Source organism: Prionailurus bengalensis, chromosome A2 (genome assembly GCF_016509475.1).
Source record: "Prionailurus bengalensis isolate Pbe53 chromosome A2, Fcat_Pben_1.1_paternal_pri, whole genome shotgun sequence".
Taxonomy (NCBI): Eukaryota; Metazoa; Chordata; class Mammalia; order Carnivora; family Felidae; genus Prionailurus; species Prionailurus bengalensis.
Window position 1 is genome coordinate 133,810,409 of NC_057348.1, and position 15,408 is coordinate 133,825,816.

Here is a 15,408-nt window from a genome sequence, read left to right on the forward strand (position 1 = left end):
ACATCACATATGTACGTACATACACAATAAACAGTCAGGTATAAAATCCATTTAGTCACCCAAATTTTCAGTCTGTATAGGGCCAAAAAGTTATCCTGACTTTTTAAATCTATATTAGATTGGTTATTTCTTCCTACACATAAATTATTATATTGATCAATATTTTTTGGCATTGATTAATGCTTTAAAAATATTTATATGATATAACTTCTCCTGAAATCATTGTTTCACTATATGCTAACTAATTTGGATGTAAATTTTAAAAAATAAAATTAAAAAAAGGAATGCACCTGTATTTGAATATAAAATATTATTTTCTATAGTCAACTCAGAGGTATCCTGTTTTATTATTTTTAAAGCAGGTATGTAGAAGAAAATTCATAAACATGGTATTAAATATCACAGTGTCTTAACATTTAACTGAAATCCTTATTAATTTCATTATCAAGGGATAGGTCTAGTCAATACCAATTAGCAGCTTTAAAATGTTTTACATATTAAAATACAGTATTCTATTTATCTTAGATTGTCTGGGGACCATCTAGTATATTAAAATATTTTGCAGAGTTTCTTAGTGATTTCACTTACAATTATGCCTGTTAGCAAATTTGCAAGAGTTTGATAAATATTTCCCATAAATCAAAACCATAACAGCATGGAAAGGCAGATGGCAGGAGACTAAAATAAAGAATGTAACAATTATTTTCATTAATAGGGAAATATTGGATCACTGTTTTCAGCATGGACTGTGTAGTGAGCAGTTGTCAGTTGTGAAGTCTCGGGGCTGTTAAGTATCCTTTCAGATGATTAACCCACATTCTGCATTTTCCAGTGCAGTCTATAGACAAAGGCAGAGTAAAAAGTACATTAAAGCATTTAATAAGTGTACGCATTCATTTAATATATACGAAGAAAATAGTGGTACATTTTTTAAAGCGTGTGCACAAAGATTTATGTATGTATTAGAGTATACACCAATTTTCTTCATTTTCCTATAAAATAAGACACATACTTTGTTATTAAAAATGAAAAATAGCAATAATTACAAATTCTATAGTCTCATTACACTAGCAATGTTTTCTTGATCTAAGCAATGTTAGATTACAGTTATAGGAACGTTACTTTAGCTATTCATATATATAGAACACTATTAAAGTCAAAGATTTTTAACTACATTGTTATTATTAAGATTAAATAGCTAAATTAGTTTTAGCCTTGTATGCCATAAGCAACTGCAGTGCTGTTAGATAAGATCCTTGAATTTAGTTAGTTTTTAAACTTTAGTATATTAAAGATTAACATAACATGTAACTTTCTGATCATATATAATTCTTTCAGCAAAATAATAATCTACCATTTCTTTTGCATATTTTCTCATTCGTTTGTTACATATAACCACCAGTTTTAAATAACACAGAGATAAAATTTATTTCTTTGGAAAAAATAAAGTTGACAATACAGAATTTTTGAAAAAAAATGGTAGTGCAGGAATGGGGGAGGTAGCATTGCAAACACAAAAGTCTTTAGCTTTATTCTTGAAGCCTATTAAATAAACGTAGGAAAAACACATTTTACTGAGGGTTAAGAGAAACAATTTGGATATGTAGAAATACATACACAAATCCTTTCACAAGAAGAAGACAAAACATTCCCTTTTATGTATACAACAATGAATAGTAGCATTTCATGATTCAATTAGTTGAATCCAGTGGGAGGTTGTTTTTTTAAAATCAAAATAAGTATTTTCTGATAATCTCTTACACACTCAAATTCTCTATGAACTTCACAGAAAAAAAGGTAACACAAAAATTTTAAGATAACTATTTTTATCAGTTTTTTAATCATTTCCTTGTTTACAAATTAAATATTATACAAATGAAAAATATTGGTATATGCAAAGACTAATGATTATAGGAAGGTCATATGACACATTAGATCAGCAGCACTCTAAATGTGTTTAGTATTTGTTAAGCACATTTAATGAAATCTCTGTATATGTAACTTACACTAACTCAAGTTGACATCTTATACTTATCAACATGCGGGCCACTGGAAGGGCAAATGATGTCATTCCATCTAGCGTATATGGGCCGTGTCATTATCAATACTGAAGCAAAATTCAATCCTTCAGGTGTTTTCAAGAAACCCAGATGGTTGATCTAGTGCTGATAACACAGCAAATGATTAATTGATTCCAGTTTTCATCTACATCTTAGATATTATAAGATCACTAAATATCAGCCTAGGGATATTGTAAAAACATTAAAACACTTATAGTTATGACATTTATTAATTTAAGCATCAAAATTCCACAATTTCAGAACCGCAAAAAAGTATTTTCATGACACTTTGAAGTATAATAAAATTCAAATATGACTCAATCTAGCAAAACAAAGAAAAAATACATTCTTCTTAACGTTGAGAAATCTAACTTCTCCCCTGACATAAAGGTAAATGAGCATGCCAAATCAAGAAACTCATGCCTAATTTTTTTAAAGTAAGAGCTATTAAATATTTTATTTACAGTCATGTGAGTGGAAAAAAATGAGTTAAAAAAAACGAGGAAGGCTATTTCTCAATGTCCCTAGCTCATCTGGGTATTTATTATTTAGAGCTTTTGTACCCACAGAAAGAAGGCTATAGTCACTGATATGTCCGTAAACTGAGAAAAGTTAGTCTGTATATATAAATTCTGCAGTTATGGGAAAGGACACTAATAAAGAAAACAATATGAAGAGGTACTCATAGGAGGCACTTGTTATTTCAAGATAATTTGGAATTAGAAAGGCTGCTTAATGTGAATCCATGAAAAGACGATAGCCAATATTTTATAAGTAGAGACAAAAGATTGAATGAGACATTATCTTGAAAAGATAACAGAAAGTAATTAAAATAAAACTTTTATCTTATTTTAAACAAACTTTATTATAATTACAATTATGCATTGATTCTTTGAATGAACAAAGCTTGGTTAATTGCATATTAGAGTCCAGCGATAGCCGATGCTTTTTGTAACAAAATTGTTTGATAAACAATATACTTGTTTTACTGTAGTAAGTCTCATTTCTACAAAAATATTCTAGACATCCATCAGTTTCCCCAGGATCTCTCTTGATTCTTAGGTACTCAAATAATTTGCTTTTGATTTACATATTTTTGATATTTATATGCTCATTTTAAAATGTTAACATCAGATGTTAAAAATATCCAATAATCATAGAGAAACTGGCCTATGAACATATAACATGAGTATATAATAGGAGGTATATAAACAACAGGGGAAGGGGTCTACTTTATAAGTAGGGGTCTTTATAAGAAGGGGTCTACTTCCTTTGTGAATAGTCTAGTGTTTGGTACACTTTCACTTTCCTAGGCAACCTCATCACTTTGGGGGTTGAGAGAGTGATATACAGATAACTAGGGCTCCCTCCTCCATCACTGTATATAACATTAACTACTCACTTAGCTCTTGAAAGATACATAGCTACAATTCTATCCATTAAAGTAACAGAACTGATAGAGGAATTCTTTACCTGGCATTCAATGAGACATTCAGGAGGTTCGTAAAACCTTCAGGCACATGCAAATTTTCGGCTGTATATACAACTCTGTATTTTTCTGGGGAGTCGATAACTTTCATTAGATTCTCAACACATTAAAAAGTTAAGAACTACTGACTAAAATTAATTTTTTAATCTATTTCAGTTAAGTGTGACAGAGCACCACTCTTTACTCAGTTTTTAAAAATCCATTACCAATTCTACAGTCCCCTGGTAGCTATTACAATCTGAAAGTAGCAGCAAATATTAGTCGTACCCTTTCCAGATCTCGTTTTTCCAGGCTCTACCACCTGTGGCAAGCTCTTCCATTAGCTAAGATTATGAGGAATGTGTTTCAGGGTTGCGCAGTAGTATTTTAACAAAATGGAAAATAATGACGGAGTAATGACATCATGAATGCAAGTCTTCTCAGAATATGAAGAAATGAGAATACTGGATAAAATGAAAATAGAGATCAGCCTCTATCTGGAATGTGTTTTACATGGACTCAAAAATATATTCCTTTTCTATGATTTATATTGTAATAGTAAACTATTGACCCAGATAATAAAGGGGGATTTTACCATAAAGTGAGAAGTATATTATGTTATCTTGAAAATTCTTGAGGAAGTGTATCTTATTGCTCTTTTCACATGGCATATTTCAGATGAATTTATCTATCTGGCTCTAATGACTATTCCCATAACTTTAGAATTATTTTTCCATGTCAAACAATAAAAATCATTTTAATTCTCCAAACTCTAGACTAATGTTGTAAGCTAAGCCTGAGATAATTATTAGACCATAAGAACTTAATATGTTCCCACTTTCATTAGCATTATGTCTCAAATTTCATGATGACATAGTTCCCTATATGTAATACCTAAAGCACCCTTTCAAAAATTTATCCCAAAGTTAATAGTCAAGAAAGATTATCTCCAAATTACTTTAGTAATGTACAGTAGCATTTTAATTTTTAGACTTATCTCTTCCAGTAAAAAAAAATCAATTTATACCATATCATTTCATTCTGGTATTCAAGGTCTTGTACAACATGTTGCCAATATTATTTTCCAGGACTTTCAAGCTGGCATCTTCTAGGGTGGCCGGAACTTTCTAACGAATGTCCCATGAAGACACATCCTCAACTTATTCTCACTTTTACCATTTGGTTGATATTATTCTGTAATATGCCTTCCCCTTATCCAAATTTATGGTTTTAAAATAAGTTACATTCTACCTTCCCATAGAGGTTTGTGATTCTCCAAACTTTATTCGTTTTCATTTTCTCTGACTTTCTATATTTACAGCTTATACTGTACCATGTAGAGTTTAATTCGTGTGTCTTCTATCTTCTGCTGTTGTTTCTCATGCAGTCTTGTTACTCTCTGAGGAGTAAGACCATATCTTGCTCATGTGTTCTACATTTTCACAGGATGCATTGCAGTTTGAGTATCTCTCCATAAAATACTCATTGATCAGATGAGCAATCATAGAAGTCCAGCACTGAGCAACAGCCTTGGTAGGTCAACCCCAATCCCAAGCTCAAAAGAGAAAATTTTGAATAAAGCATTATAGTCACACAATTTTTAACAAATACTAACATAGCTGGCAAAGTCAGAGGGTGCTCTAAGTACTTATGGGAATGGAGATTTGTCCTCCAGTCAGAGCTCAACGTAATAACGAAGAGTCTGTTTTACAAATGATTTTGTCAGTTGGAAAACTAATTTTCCATGTTGTCAATTTGGAGCAAAACAGTATCACCTAATTAATTTACATGCATTTTTAGAGACAGCGATAAGTTTTAGATAGCTGAGGAATTCTCCTAGTAGGTGTATGTATGTGTGTGTGTGTGTGTGTATTTTACTTACTGAAATTGATTATCCAACATCTCTTTTTGTTGAAAAAGAGAGGATTTGGACTGTGGTTTCTGATGCTGATTAGAAAATCACAAAAGTGAAGGAAAACAAAAAGGAAATATACTACCTACATTGTGTGCCTGTGTGTGAGTGTATGTTTGTGTGAAGTGGTAAATTTTCAGTGCAGATTCTTAAGGAAAGTATTCAGTGTGTTCCTTCTTTGAACATAGAATGTCTCCATAAATATGCAAAGATATTCTTAGAATTACTATAATTGAACTGACTAAAGGAATTAGGGCCTAATTTTAGAAAGCAAAGTTTTTATATATTTTTGGTATTTTATTGCGGAAAATTCTAATGTTCATTATAGATTCACTTTTCAATTAGAAGTGACAGATAACAGTGTCTTTTAACTATTTCCTCTATCAAATTTGAACTTTAACCAACACATCCCATTAGTGGAGAAAGGCAATGAACTACCAAGTCTGTTGAGCTTGATACTTGAAAACTAAGGTAAGACTGGACTAGGAAGGAGTTAGAAGTGAATAAGAAAAGGTTTGTATATTTCAGTAGGTTTACTCCCTGCAGTGTGTTAGTTCCAATGGTACATCACTCCATTGCTACTTTTAAAACATCAGTAGAGAGCTATTTCTTATGTTGTACCTCTTTCCAGGAAAACAAAATTTAAGCAGATTTGGACATCTTAGTCAAAGAGGAAAAATTCCTTTTTTGTTCTCAATAATCTTCAACACCATGTTTCTTCTTCCTGTGAATTCTTCTGTCGTTTATAATCAGTTTCTCTTTAACGGTATATTCCTTTTGGAAAAATTAAGCCAAAGCAATATATGAAACAGAACGTAATTGCATAGCACCTGCATAGAATTGCTTCCCAGTTGATGAATCGAGCCTGTCTGTTTTTTATAACTCATCGCCATCATCTGAGCTAAGACTACTTCTCCTACTGCTTTCTTTGGAAACTGCAGGGGAAGTGGCAGACAGCAGAGGATCTGTTCCAAATGGAGATACTGTGTCATCCAGTAGCATGTCATTCAATCTTTGTTCCTCTTTCAAAGAGGCACTAAATGATAAATCTGTGAAGTGTGACAAAGGATCAGAGAAGGCCATAGCTTGATCACAGAGCTCAGGGCTGGTCCCCTGAGACAGAGTCAGTTGTTGGCAATAGTCTACTGAATTCTGCTCAAGATGGGTCTGTTGTTTGGTGACATGAGCACCTAAATCAACTGTGCCAAGTGAAGCCAGGGCTGGCAGACCATGAGCACGAGCCTGTATTTCTAGTTCCTGCAATTTCAAACGAGAATAATTAAATAATGACTTTGAAGGTTGACTTGACTCTAGAAAACCAGAAAAGCAGAAATAGAAACAAAATACTAACAAGCATTCAAAATGAAGAGTAATACATACTATAATATTCTTTGCAAAGTAATGGAATCTAGTATATTTCTAGTACCTGAAAAATAACCCTGAGAAAACTATACAGATTAAAAAAAATTCTCCTCCCATTGCTGTCTAAGTAATACATAACATATAATGGTTCATAGTGGCTCAGATTACAATACAGCCATTTGGAGATAGTGGAAAATATTTCACTTATTCTTCCTGATTAATTTCTCCCTATAAGACCATTTCATGGAAACAGAGTAGTGCTTTACCTGGCAATAAGCATGCTCACATAAAAAATATTGGGAGTTATGAAAACCCATATTTTGATATTTTGTGTCACATGAACAGATGAGGAGTGACTTAATATATACTGGCACAATATGCCTTGGGGCAATAAAATCCATAGCAATGTTACTAAAGAAATAAAAGGGACAGAGAAGAATTTAGTCCTTAGTGTCCAATTTTATCTAGAGATACAAATGTTTTACTTATTATTTTTCAGCTGGGATAGTACTGTGTGTTTATAAAATTTGTTCTATTTTCTGCATTTTGCAATTAGCTGTTGTCATTCACTTATTTCCAAAGCCACCTTGATCCTGGACTTCTAATCAAAATCTAATTGAAACAACCCAATTCATGAGCTTCTAAAAGGCAATAAAATAATCCTGCAGAAGGAAAAATAATTGTTAATAAGAAAAAAATAAATGAGGCAATGAATAAAACCGATGATGGATAAGTCATATATAAGCTATGTGGTTCATGGCAACATTTTTATAAAAACCTGAATTCGGAGTAGAAGCCGCCTGTTAGCCTGCTCTAATTTCTTCTGTCTGTGTTCTAATTCTCGAGCTCTCTGTTGTTCTTTTTGTAGCCACTTGATGTACTCCACTGATGCTTTCAGAATGGTTCCTTTGTTCCAGCGCGTATCACTACAGAACGGAGAGATAACCTTTTCACAATTGTGCATGTCAGCAGAATTCATAAGAACTTACAAAATCTTTTACATTAATATGAAATAATGATTTACATGACTATTATTCACTCTTAGATATTATTGCTTCTGAATAGAAATTTTAATAGAATAGTTAAGAAGCCCTTATATAGTAAAATTAATCCCAGAATGAAAATAAGTGTCAAAAGAAAGTAATAAAGTGACTTTTTGTGGGAGAGCTAAATGCAATATCATGATTCTACCATTACAGTTTTTATATTTTTAGTGAAAATTGCTTTTATTATTAACTCTGAGATTAAAATCTATGTGCGGTATTTCTGCATTAATGAACTAGGAAATGTACATTACTGAGGACTTAAGCCTAAATTTTTTAAGATCATTTCAAATGTACCAATCTTTTAACCTACTTTCTAATAAGGTTGCTTTTATGCTTCTAAGAAAAAAAAAAAGGTTTCTTCTGAATAGTGATCCTGAGTGATTGTGAAACAAATCAGAGTTTGGCAACATCACTTTAAGCAATAGAGCAAAACTTTCTAGAATCGTTGGGCAAATTTTTCTGCACAAAAGCCATCAATACTTTTTTACAAAACCGGATGACTATTTTTAAATAAGTGTAAGATAAGTAAATATAATTAAATATAACCAGATAACCTTTCAGGTTATAGCATAGAAAAAATATTTTATTAAAACTTATTTTTAAGACAGGAGAAATGATAAATCTGGAATCACAAAATAGGCTACCGATTTTAACATCTGAAAAAAATACATCGAAGAATTTGATCCTATATGAGAATTAAGAATACATGTGGAGAATGAGGCCAAGCTAATCGCTAAAAGTTCACCAGAGCTGTTGTAAACCTTGATGCAGTTTTAGTTTAGAGTCATGAGATTATTTTTAATTCAACATACAGTGAGCATGTAGGAAAATTTTAAGATGATATTATACTGCATGTACTTTTGGTTTCTATGATCTATATGAGACATATTGAAATTAATATGTATTCATTAAGTGATCAGAAGTGGGAAGATATAGTTTATGAAAAATCTGACTTGTACATGCCTCCTTGCATGTTCAGGTTAGATGATAATTCCATTAGCCATAACAAATTAAAAGAAGATGCATTTTTCTACCGGCAGGTGAAAATGCTTACTAGGGCCTGCTTGGTTAAGCTATCTTCTGTTAGAAGGCACCAACCCATTACCAGAGTCTGTCTAAAGCGTGCAAATGCTTTGCCAGTTGTCTAAGAGCTGCTGGTCTCATCCACTCACAGGTGATGGGAAGGTTATGCAGAAAGAGGCTACTTCTGTCATTAAACTAAAAAAGTACCTGTAACTCAAAAAGGTATTGGATTCCTGAATTTAAACTCTAAGCATCAGCAGAAGGCTTATGGTACTAATTTTGTTTCATTTCTTCTCATTGGAGGAAAAACTTGAAGAACAGAAGAAATAACAGGAAAAGGATACCTCTGGTCAACTTTGAAGTTTAAGGTGATGTTTATTTAGGTCTAAAATAAACCTTCAAAATGTTTGTAGAAGTCACACAATGGGTCTTCCAACAATTTCTACCTGATACCATTTGCGTTATTTTTTTTCAAGTTCACTCTATTTTAAAACCATTTTAATGTATGAGGTTTCTTTTAAAAATGTTTTTGGGGTGCCTGGGTGGCTCAGTTGGTTGAGCATCTGACTTTGGCTCAAATCATGATGTTGTGGTTCGTGGGTTCAAGCCCTGCATTGGGCTCTGTGCTGGCAGCTCGGAGCCTGGAGCCTGCTTAGGATTCTATGTCTCCCTCTCTCTCTGCCCTCCCGCACTGGTGCTCTGTCTCTCTGTCTCTCTCAAAAATAAATAAACATTAAAAAATATGTTTGTTTTCCAGATTTATTAAGGAGATTTTTTTCTCTCAAGATAATTTCAAGCAGCTAGGCATTAAAAACATTGATTATGACAGCAACGTTAATACACATAAAGGCATGCCCAAGGAATAAATGTAGATACTGGCTTTTCATTTTCTACAAAATGATTCTCCTTGAAGAATTTAAAACTTTTAGGAGTTAAAAGCTATGCATTCTAATGCACACATTAGATTATGAATGTGGCCAGGGTAAACTATGGAGAATACAGTCTGTTGTCATCTTAGGAGAGCATATCCACCTAAAAGCACTAAAAAATAAAGAAGAAAGAAAGAAGACACCATAACAAGTTTGATATTTTTTTCCTTCAATCAACGTTTTACACTTCTAATTTAGAAAGTCTTCCTAAGTCTCATTTACTGCTTCAACCACCATTCTTATACAAAAGCAGGAGCAAGTTCTGACAACAGAGGAAAAAAACCAGATCAATTTAGTTAAAAAACTGTCATCCAGTTTATAAATAACAAAGCAGAAAAACAAGAGTAGTTTGCTAGCACCAATAGAATAATTCATGCTCTGACAGTATATTTTATCTCCACTAATATGAGTTTTTATAATATGATTATATAAGGCATATATGAGGTGGACCACTACCACACATCTGTGGAAGCTCTTACTTTTCATGTTTGTTAATTTCATTTGGTTTTCGTTTCTTTTCCAATCAATGATCAAGAGATTGTCGTTCCTTGGTTGTTTGTTTTCTCATTTAATTTTTTTCAGCATATAACTTTTTCAACTATAGCTGTTCACTATATTATTTTCCCTTCTGACCTTACCCTTCTGACCTAGCAATGAAATACAAATTTCCAAATGTTTTTTATACATAAAAATGGCAACTTCATAGAATTCAAAATGTCTCTAGGTGTTGGCTCCGATTCCCTAAGCCAACCACTAAGTTTATTCTAATCATGAGCTGGAAAGGTCCTCAGAGGTCAACCACTTCATGGTTTCTGCTATTTGCCCAAGAGCACGTGGTGTTTAGAAGATGAGACCCAGTTTTCCTCACTTGATTCAATGCTCTTTTTGAAAATCTGTGGATTTCACACTTTCTCAAATGTGTCTCCCATAAGAACTATGTTTTCTACCATGAACCAGTGTATTCTCAGTGCATAAATCTGCAAAAAAATGTTTCACCACATATTACTATTCCCTTTAGGTGTAATATGTAATACTCTAATATTACCAATACTATTCTTCCGTCTTTTCTTAAAAATGCTGAATCTTTCTCATGTGATTGATTTTGTGATCCATTAATAGGTTATAGCACACATCTGAAAAATCCCATATTAGATAATTGTGTAATCTGATATATTTCTTGTTTTTAAAAATTCTTATGAATTTCATTTTTTAAGTTTTTTTTTTTTGAGGGAGAGAAAGACCATGGGCTGGGGAGGGGCAGACAAAGAGGGAGAGAAAGAATCCCAAGCAGGCTCCATGCTGTCAGCATGAGTCTGACTCTGGGTTCAAGAATCGTGAGATTGAGACCTGAGCTGAAATTAAGAGTCAGATGCTCAACCAACTGAGCTACCCAAACACCCCTAAAAATTCTTATGAATTGTAATGGTTACAAACAAATGGTTTGAAATGGTACAACCAATTAGTATGAAACGTATTAAACTCAAACTGAAATCTTGTTTTATTTTTTTTTGATCCACTTCTTGTTAATTTCAGAATTGTCACAACATAGTAATAACATTTCTTCAAAATGAAACTTGCCTCCTCTATTTTATCCCCACACTCTATCTCCACTAATTAATTTTCTATAACTTGTTAGATTATCCATAGTAGTGTCTGAAAATTCAACAAATGAATCCAAAATAGTTTCATAGAACAAATGACTACTCCTTAGGCCCATAGATCCAAGTTTTAAAGAGGCTATGTTCTGGATTCAACCATGGGACTCATGTTGGCGGACCCTAAAAAGAAGAACTAGGGTATTAGGCGAGGCCACCAAAAGCCAAGGGATAAGATGCATTGAAACAGAAATGGTATCGGATGTCTGGAATAACAGAGCTAACAGTTAAGCATCTCTTCTGTCTATGCTATGTGTGCAGAGCCACATATAGATATCATTACCATCTGATCAATTAATGTGTTTTCAATTAGACCCAAAATAAATATTTCCATACATATAACATAATACAATTAAAACAAATAATCATACCTCTTTCTGAGATCCATAAAGAAGAGAAAAACACTTAAGAATGCTTACAATAAACTTTTCCCAATGATAATCTCTTTCAGATATGGTTCTATGGTAAATTGATCTTCTATATTCTAGATCATGGGTAGACAAACTACAACCTACAGTCTATTTTTGTCAACAAAGTTTCAGTGGGAACAGCCATGCTCATTCATATACATATTGTCTATGTATGCTTTCATGCTACAATAACAGAGTTAGAAAGTTGCCACAGACTATATGGCCAACAAAGCTAGAAATATTTATTTCTAGGCTAGAAATATCTGGCCCTTTACAGGAAAAGCTTGCCTTTTCGGTTCTAGACAGTGAATTAGAAGTAGAAAGAAGCCTTTTTATAACCAAATTTTCTATAAATATATAGAATAATAATCCCTCACACAAGATTTATAATGTGTATGATATTCTCATATATATTATTTGGTTTTATGTTTATAAAAACCCAATCATACAATTGGTGCCTTACAGGCATGGTGACATCTAAAGATGGTCAGTTAGGGTTCCAAATCCAGTCTTAAAGTCTCATGTGCTTTCTGCATATAACTATTCCCTGGCACTGTGGGTTAGCTCCACCAGTTAGAACCTTTCTTAATTGACTTTTATCCAATCACTTTCAAGATTAATTAATGTTCTCCGTTTCCTTTGTGACACTCACTGACTGTTGTTAGGACAAAGTAGGTAATAGAGGGCAATAGGCCACCCTCTGATACGTCCAAGTATTTCTGTTATCATTGTGGTGCTGTGTACTTACTGATAAGTTATTAAATTAATGCCTATTGTATTTATTATGATGATAATATAATTAAATTATAGGTACATTGCTAATGAAATATGAATGATGATAAAAGAAGACATTTTTTAAAATAGTTATTGTTTTAGAAAGATTATATTAAAAGCCTTAGAAAAACTCAATTAAAATGTCAGTAAACTTTGCTTGCTTAAAAATATGCTGTCACAAAAAGCATAAGCATTTTTAAAAGTCCATCTGTACTTAGGTTGTGTACGTGTTTGTTTTATTTTAAAGAAATTAAAATAGACTATACATTTTAGTGCAGTTGATGTAAGAAAGAAAAGCTACAACACATATTCAAACAAAAAAGCTTGGCCTTGGATTAAATTTTTGATGAATAAATGTGCATTTATATGTTACGTGTTAAAAAAAAATAAGACCTATCAGGAAAATGGGTATTCTCTTCTACTAATAAAAAGAGTTGCATGCTTAGGGACTTTAAAAGATTTGAAGGGTTACCAGTAGGGCCTACACTGTGACCAAGCTCTTCAGATTCTCCATCCAGAGCCTTTCTGTCATTCCACATGATGCCTTCTCTATCTAATATGCCCGTAAGGATAAATATTACACTTATTTCTATTACAAATTATTGAATTGTCTAAATGAATTGGCACATTTGGATTCAGGGAAAGAGTATTTACAAATTTCACTAATATCACCATATCGAACATCATTGTTTCTGAATAATTGATGATCTCCAGTATCAGGAGAGAGCAGTTCTCGGTTTGAATGAAACATTTTCAAGTCATTATTAATGTAATACAACATATTTCTATATTTTAGAGAAACGTTTAACATTCTAACTTGATGCTTTGATTAATTAGGTAGTTCCTGCAACCTCAAATGTCTTGTTTATTAACTTTGAGTGTGGATGACACCAAAACATGGCTGAAAATTTAATTACAATAACCAATTATTGGTTGGCATCAATCAGTATGTTTTTACAATTCTTTTTTTTTTTTTACTTGCCTGCCTCCAGAACGTTCAGACCACTGAAAACCCAACAATTCAATGTCCATGGGCATATAAATTTTACGCTGGAAGGATTGCTATAACCATAAATTGAGTATACCAGTGTCGTAAACAACATTTGATACTGCCACTAAATTTGCCAATATTGATGTCATATAGAAAGACCTGCTATGAACTGAGAAGAAATAATTTCACTATTTCCTACGTCTCAGAAGGACAAATGTTAGTAACAACCTTGACGTCTAATAACCATCAGTCTCGAATAGATACTTAACAAGAAGACCAGCAGTAGTCTTACTTTTACCATAAGCTGCTTAGTTTCCTAGTAATTGGTTCTCCCGTCCCCCTGCTCCCTCCTATCCATTTTGGGGGGGGGGAGTTATTCAAACCATAACATTATTATAGAAATTACTGTTGAACTCACGGATCATTAGACTTTGGAATAAGAGTGCCAAGCTCCTTGATTCGGTAATTAATGTTATACCTTCTTCTTCTTTCAACTATTAAAAAAGAAATATCATTGATTATTCTCATTAAAGCACAATTCACTTTTGGTCAGCTGTAAACTTTCTTAATAATCTTGAAAAAACATTTAGCAAAATAATTTCCATATAGTCAAAAGAGTATTCAAAAATAAAATAAAAATTCAAATATATTTAATTCTAAAAATAAAGATAACAATATTAGAATTGTGATTCTATTGTTGACTATGTTTTCAAAACATTTTCTCTCAAAAACAATTTTTTTCACTTTTTTGAAAAGCTGTAATACTTATCCATATTGAAAAAATATATTTGCATTTATATATATATATATTATATATATATATATATATATATATATATATATTTATCCTATTGGATCATCACTTCACATACAGATTAGCCCATTAGGATCATAATCTTTTGAGGTCTACATCATGCCTACTCTTCTCATACAATACGTGAAGGCCTGACACAAAGTTTAGCACATGGTAGGCATGTGTGCCCAACTAGACTGTAACTTCCTTGAAGGCAGGGGCAATTTACTCCTCATTTTTCTGTCTTCAGAGGGCTTGGCATATAGGAGGTGCTAAACAAATGTTGATAAGACTGTAAATATATTTTTCTAACCTAAAAATTTTCAATAATATATAGAATAGTGGTTTTCAGACTTTGGCAGGCATGAGACATATGTGGAAGGATTGTTAAAATGGATTTATATCCCAAACCTATTAGTAGGTCTGGGTTGGGGCCCAAGGATTTCCATTTCTAACAAACTCCCAGGTGATGTTGATGCTATTTGTTTAGGGCCTACATTTTGAGAACTACTGGTATAAATTCTTATTCAGAGACTGTTTTCTCTGTTTGCATTTCCATGAATTCATTACTTTTGGAAATTGTATGCATCTAATAAATGTTCAATAAATGTCAGATATACAAATAAGTAGAGTGTTTCCTATATTGACCCCTATCAAAAGCAGTTTCACAGAGTATAGTGTATGCAGTCTTATAGTCTACGCTATATTCCTAGAATCAAGAACTACAACATATACTTCTATATAATATTTTCTTCTAAAAGTAACATTTTAAAAGTTTTCCAGGAAATGAAGGAAGAAGAAGGTCATGAAGAAGAAGAAAATTATATATCAAAAATATTTGAAAATACTTTATACATGCTAAAAATTAAGATCTGCTACCAGAAACAAGGAAAGTCATGAAAGAATAACAATTGTCTGTACAAAGCAATTCACCATGAATGGATTTGACCTTCAGTAATAATATATTGGGATTACTCTAAAATTA

At 32.4% G+C, this 15,408-nt stretch overlaps 1 protein-coding gene across 2 annotated transcripts in view; it reads right to left on the minus strand.

The window, feature by feature from the left end:
- Positions 1-863: 863 nt before the first annotated feature.
- The window catches only part of TFEC (transcription factor EC), a 139,475-nt gene continuing 124,930 nt past the window's right edge, over positions 864-15,408 (minus strand). For both annotated transcript variants that reach the window (XM_043589310.1, XM_043589312.1), the window contains exons 6-8: positions 14,049-14,124; positions 7,581-7,728; positions 864-6,697 (exon numbers count right to left, since the gene is read on the minus strand). In XM_043589310.1, the coding sequence (XP_043445245.1) occupies positions 6,317-6,697; positions 7,581-7,728; positions 14,049-14,124 (605 nt within the window). In that variant the 3' untranslated portion in view covers positions 864-6,316. The remainder of the gene's footprint in view (positions 6,698-7,580; positions 7,729-14,048; positions 14,125-15,408) is intronic.